Genomic DNA, 6,245 nt, shown 5'->3' with positions numbered 1-6,245 from the left:
CCTCTGAACAGAGGTCCACCTAGAAGTCTTGAGGGCACAGAAGATGGTCAATTTTCATTTTGATTTCTCCGTGTTCGTCCACGACACGGCGTTTCCACTCAGATTGCAAATGAAATGCAGCGATGATCTCACTTCCGTCAGCTGCTATGGCACATTTAGACCCACACTTTAAGAAGCGACGTCGTAAGGAAAGGATATAAATAGAACGTATACGTACCTACGTACATACACACACACATATGTGTAAGCACACACATATATTTCACGTTTTCCAGCCAGGGTTTAGAAAAACCGAAAAGGAAAAGAAAGGAACACAGAGAGGATTTAGTTTTGTCTTGGAAAAGGACGTGTTTTACATTTACGAGCATACGTGTAAGTACGTATACGTACGCAGGCACACATACACGTGCACGCACGAGCACTGTCACGCAAGGGTGTGTCCTGGCCGTACGTGACTCTTGCATGACTACTGCGAGGCCACGACACCGTACGGTCACCCCCATAGGGTGTAGGATCATGTAAATGAGCGTTTCGGTCCCTGTCATAGGCTGCGTCTGCTGGGCGGTCTCTCAGCTGGGACGTGGCTTGTCAGCACGGGTCCGCCATGCCGAGGCCACGTGGGATAGAAGGTCGAGTTCACGGGCTGGAAGGACCGGTCATGTGGCGATCTCCTGGGTGCCGGGGTTCAGCTGAGCGGGCGCTGTGTGGCCGGGAGGCAGGGCGGGCCGCTCACGCGTAGGGCGGCAAACCGAACAGCTCGGGCTGGAAGTCCTCCAGGGAATCCAGCACCAGGGTGGCCTTGGACGTCAGGCGTCGGTGCAGGTTCCGATCTGGAACCATGACCACCTGCATGCCGGCTGCGAGGGCCGCCTCCACGCCGTTGGGAGCGTCTTCAAACACGAGGCACTGTGGGGTAGGAAGAGAGACAAGGTTGAGACGGCCTTTCCCGTAACCAGGCAGCTAGACTAGGTTTTCACGATTTTTACGATGGACGTGCTTGCCGGCGCTGCCGCGGTGCACACGGACACAGAGACGAAGTCGTACACACCGTCCCGCAGGCTTCCCGCAGTCCCGACGGTACAGGGGACAGCGTTCCGTCACTGCCGACAAGGCGCTCGTGACACATGGTGTAGCTGGGTGGCAAGACGGGATGCTAGCTTTGTGTTCTCTTGGAATCGTACAAATCTGTGTCATCAATAATGGGACAATCAGAGCACAAGAGTCAAGTGTGTGGGGGGGGGAGCACGTGTTTTAAACATGAAGTCAGTCCAGACCTCAGGCGTTTTAGGAACCGCAGTGTGGAAAGTGAGTGGTTAAGGTCTGAGCGAAAGCCTGGTCTGTGTGTGCACAAGGTGACTACCTCCAGCACCGAGACCAGCTCCCAGGAGCGCGATCTCCTTCGGCTTACCACGCAAACCCACCCTATTAAACCCCAGACACTGCCACCCCGTCAGACACCCACATCTACAAGGGGGATTCTGGGCACTGTGTTTATCAGGCAGCTCCGAAACGTGCCATACTGGGAATAATGCTCTGAGACTCTGAAATCGAAAGAGCCCAAGTCTGTGCGTGCGTAGATGAGCCCGTTGTCCTCCGTCACTCGGCATTCAGGGCAGACAGGCACCCAGCAAGTTCCCTCCGTGTCTGGAAACAGCCTCATTGATTCTGTCCGTGAGGATTCTTCTCTGTAGGGACCCGACATGCGTAACGGGGCTGTGATCACGGCTGGGAGGAGCTTGCCTGTTGTTCCCCTACTGTCCACAGGTGACCCCCAGCTGCCAGGAGATGCCCAGGTCACACCTTTCCACCTTCCCGAGCCCTGTCCCCCTCCTTTCATCACGAGAACTCTGTCACGGGTGGGCAGTGGCACCGCACTGTGCCAGTGACCCAGCGAGGGTCACGGACGCTGCTCGGGGTGCGGTGCGGCACGGCAAGTTCTGTCTGCCCTGGGGCCTGCGGGTCACTGGCAAACGCATACACGTTCACACTCACTCACACGTGCACACATCAGACTCGCACAGTGAAGAAGCTGGCACTCAGGTACACGTGAGCACACTCAGACACCTGCACACACACACGTTCACATACACACACACAGAAACGGGCACTCAGGCACACGTGTAGCACACACACTCACACAAAAGTGCACACTCACGACACTCGTGGACGTTCAAACACAGACAGAGCAATGTTCTTTCCTGGTGGAGTGGTCGGGAGCAGAACACGGACCCTTTCCTTTTCTCTTCCCCCCTTTCCTTCTGCCTGGGCTACGAGAGGTGAGCCCCCTTCCCTGTGAGGCCGAGGTGAGGGCCGCACGCATCGCAGGGACAGCTCGGGAGCAGTGACAGGCTATGTTCACAATGGGGGCCGGTCTGCCCTGGGAGTGGGCCTCTGAGCTCTGAAAACAAGGCAGATTCGGAGAAACAGTGCGCTCTGTCCCTCTGCCTTCGTTCTGAGAACTTACGCAGGCGCGCGGGCTCTTTTGCAAGCTGTGGGCGTCCACCCAGAGGCAATGGTGTCCATGGAGTCGCACTGAGTCTTCTTAGAACGGGCACCTTCCCTCTTCTTCTGGCCTCAGACACGCGTTCTTAGGGGCACTTGCAGGCTCGCGTCTTTCCACGAGAGCCCACACCGCACTCTCCGTGTCCTCCACTGCCGCATGTGGGACCACGAGGGGCACTTACACGTCCAGGGGCTCCGGGGAGTGGACGGACGCCCCACGTTCCAGGAGGGTCTGGCGCTTTGCGCAGGCCACCAGGAAAGGTCAGCGGGAAGAGAGGAAGACGGTTTGTCCGTCCGTCCGTCTGGGCAACGGTGCTCGGCAGAAGTCATGAAAAGCAGCTTTTGTTTTCTTTGTGCGGCTCCTGCCAAGGGCCATGGGAGGGAGACCTGCAGCCTCAGAAACCGGGACAGTCACCGAAACGAGGGCCCGGAACTCGGCGGAGGACGTGCGCAGCGGAGCGCTCCTTGCGGACGCGCTGGCCGCATCCCAGCACGGGCCGCGAGGGACGGAGAGGGATGAGCAGAACCCCGCGGGCATTGAGGGCCGCGGCGTAGAGCACCGGCATCCCTCTCCGGAGGTCGGCCGTCCCCTCACATGCGCTCATCGAGCCGGTTTGGTTCCCATTAGCGACGCGTCCGCACCAGCGGCCGACGGGACCGCGCACACGCGCCCTGGGATGGACCCGTGAGGGCTGCGATGCGCACGGAGCGCGCGGAGCCGTCGAGGCACGGGGAAGAGCGGGAGGGCGGGGAGCCGCAGCAGCGCGGAGGTGGCGGAACAGGCCGCGCCACGGGCAGCCACACGATCAGTCATAGCGTAGTAGCGCATCTCCCTACGGAAACCCGACAGCCAATGTCGGAAAAGTGCCGACACGGCTCTGTTCATCGCAGTACTCGACGGTCATGAAGCCAATGAAAGACAGAAGCCAGGACAGCACAGCTCGGCTCCCGCATACACGGCAGGAAGAAGGGTTCTAGTCAAAGACGCAAGCGTCTCCGTGTGGTTTCTGCCCGCCGCGCCCGGCTCACGGAAAGGGAGTCTCACCCCGCTGTGCTCCGCGTCCTTCTGTGAAGGTCTCTGCGTTCCCCGAGCTCTGACCTAATCCTTCCCACCCTGCGCTCACGCATGACACCAGATCATAAATCCCTCCACACCCACCTGCAAAATGTGAACTATTTACATGAGGAACTATTTACCTTGCAGGAAGGAGGACTGGGGCAGCAGACACCTTGGTCCCTCCCTGACCCTGCGTCCCGGCCCTTTGCCATGAGATTCATGTGTGCACCTGTGTGGACGTGTGTGGGGCGCGCTCTGATTAACGTGTGATTTTTGGTAGCGTGCCACAGGCGGTGGGTTCTCCAGGACATGCTCCCACGACCTCGAGGAAGCTGCTGAACAGGGGGAACACCGTCCTCTGGCCCATGTGCACAGGACAGAGACGGCCCCTGGCCGTGAGGTGGGGGTTGAAGCGTCCTGGCTTCTCGGGGCGTCCCGGCCGACAGTGAGCATCTGCTGACCTCCGGCTGATTCAGCAGAGACGCTGGAGCCGTCCCGGCCCAGGACACAGCGCGACCAAGGGGCTGCAGGGCTGGAGCCCAGCGGGTGACCCGGCCCTGTCCGTGTCACAGGGAAGGGCTCCGGGCCACGGCAAGTTCGGGAGGAAGCGGGCATTCACACGGGCACGCAGGTGGCAGAACGTAGGACCCGAGCCTGGGTCTGCACGATGTCACGTTCTTGTCACAGTGCACGCTGACGGCGAAAGTAAATCCGAATTGCGTCTCCACAGCTCATCCCCGAGATGGGCTTAATTCCAGGGTAGCCCGAGGGGCTGGATTCACAAAGAGGGACACCTGCAAGGATCCAGGAGACAAAGTGTTTCAGGGGCTCCCGGCCCAGACGTGCCGAAAGCACTCGTCTGCACACGCGTACGCGAAGCAGAGCCCGGTCCGCGGCGTCCGTGCGCGTCTCCTCGCCACCTGTCCGCAGCGGCAGCCGGGGCCTCCCCGGGTCCTCGCACTTGAATCCTTGAAAGACAGACACCGTCTGACGACGACGTGCCATCATGGGACACACCAGTCCGGCGTGAGACGCTCTTGTGTGACCTTGGTGGGAGGCACAGAAATGCGTGGGATTCTGCAAATACTTCAGCAAAAGGCAGTCTGATGGTGGAGGCGTGGGACAGGAAGCAAAGGTCGTTCCAACCTTTCTGACCCGGGGCGCGGGGGCCACTGTCTCAGTGGAAGGCAGCTTGGTTTTGTGACAGGTTCAGCAGAGAAGGAGGCTGTGTGGCCAGGTGCCCAGCCACGACGGCGATGAGTGACGGGGAGAGCGGGCAGGGCCGTGGCAGCCCTCGGCTTCTGTATGGTAAGCTCAGGAGCCAGGAGGAACAGGAGCAGTGCTAGGAGACTGTGATCTGGAGGGAGGGACAGCCACCCAGCGGTGTCCTGTCCATCTTCCCCTCTGCTCTGACGCCAGGGTCATGCTTCCTGCTGGGCCCCCACACTGTGCCTTTGGGTCACGAGGGAGTCTGTGTCCCCACTGTGCCCTCTGGTCATGTGTCCTCACCAGCTCAGGTCAGCAGAGTGAGGACAGGCTGGCGGGGGCCCCAGAGGGAGGGGACTGACTGGACGAGGGCCGGTCTTCAACTCCGGTCCCGAGTTCCCACGGGACAGAAGTGCCCAGACTGACTAGAGGGTTCACGCGGTGTCTAAGCCTATGTTTCCAGCAGTCACCATGGAGCCTTTTAAGGAACCGGCACACGTTTCACACGTGACTACATGGTCTCGAGGGAACAGGGCTTCTCCCTTGTTGGTGGGGCAAAATCGGAGAAGAACTCACTTCAGGTTCACTCCCCAAATGCTCCGAAGACGATCTGGGGTTGCCCGTGTGCACACGTGAAGGACTCCTGCGGGCGTGCCCGTCGCGACTCAGCAGGGATGGTCTGACTCCAATCCCTGGAAGCAGAGCTGACTAAACCACGGTTTCTAAGTGAAAACCGTGCATCGCTGTTTGCAGATTTTATGCTCTGCATTCATTCTGTAATGCCAAGTTCGGGTCTTCCACTGTGAGACATGAAAACCCGAAGGAGGCTGTAAGCTTCATTTCTGAGGGATTTTCCGTCAGCAGAGCTCATAGCTAAGGTTGGTTTTATTTATCTCCATGTTCTGGTCAGACGGCGCCTTAGTGTAAGTACCACAGTACTGTGAGGACGAGTCTGCATACCCTTCATGAGGGATCTAGTTAAATAATAAGCCTTTAAGTAAGATTAAAATGACAGAAGTTCGCATGTATTTTGCTATTAATTAGTACTTTTGTTTATATTGTTTGTCCATCCATGCCCCCATCTATGCATCCAACCATGCATTCATGCCTATCTACCCATCCATCCTCCCATCCCTCCATCCCTCCATCTGTGAGCTATCTATTCACCGATTCCTCCCTGCCTTCTTCCCTCCATCATCTATCCATCCCTCTATCCGTCATCTATTTACCCATCTATCCAACCATCAACCGCCTATCTATGCATCCATTCCTCCCTCCCTTCCTGCCTCCATCTACCATCTATCCATCCCTCCCTCCATCCATCATCTACCCATCTATCCATCCTTCACTGCCTTCTTGCCTCCATCATCTATCCATCCCTCCCTCCTTCTATCTATCATCTATCCTTCTGTCCAACCATCAGCCATCTATCCATCCATTCCTCTCCTGTCCTCCCTTCTTCCATCATCTATCACCCCTC

The 6,245-nt window shown here is 58.1% G+C and overlaps 1 protein-coding gene across 1 annotated transcript in view; it reads right to left on the bottom strand.

Annotated features, from left to right (window-relative positions):
* Positions 1–242: 242 nt before the first annotated feature.
* Positions 243–6,245, bottom strand: part of LOC111157128 (pseudouridine 5'-phosphatase) — a 77,196-nt gene continuing 71,193 nt past the window's right edge. The window contains exon 4 of the mRNA XM_022518369.1: positions 243–906. Coding sequence (XP_022374077.1) covers positions 730–906 — 177 coding nt within the window. The 3' untranslated portion in view covers positions 243–729. The remainder of the gene's footprint in view (positions 907–6,245) is intronic.

The sequence above is a fragment of the Enhydra lutris genome, unplaced genomic scaffold (assembly GCF_002288905.1).
Source record: "Enhydra lutris kenyoni isolate GAN:26980312 unplaced genomic scaffold, ASM228890v2 scaffoldscaffold52, whole genome shotgun sequence".
NCBI classification, from domain to species: Eukaryota; Metazoa; Chordata; class Mammalia; order Carnivora; family Mustelidae; genus Enhydra; species Enhydra lutris.
This window is presented reverse-complemented; position numbering and strand designations above follow the sequence as displayed.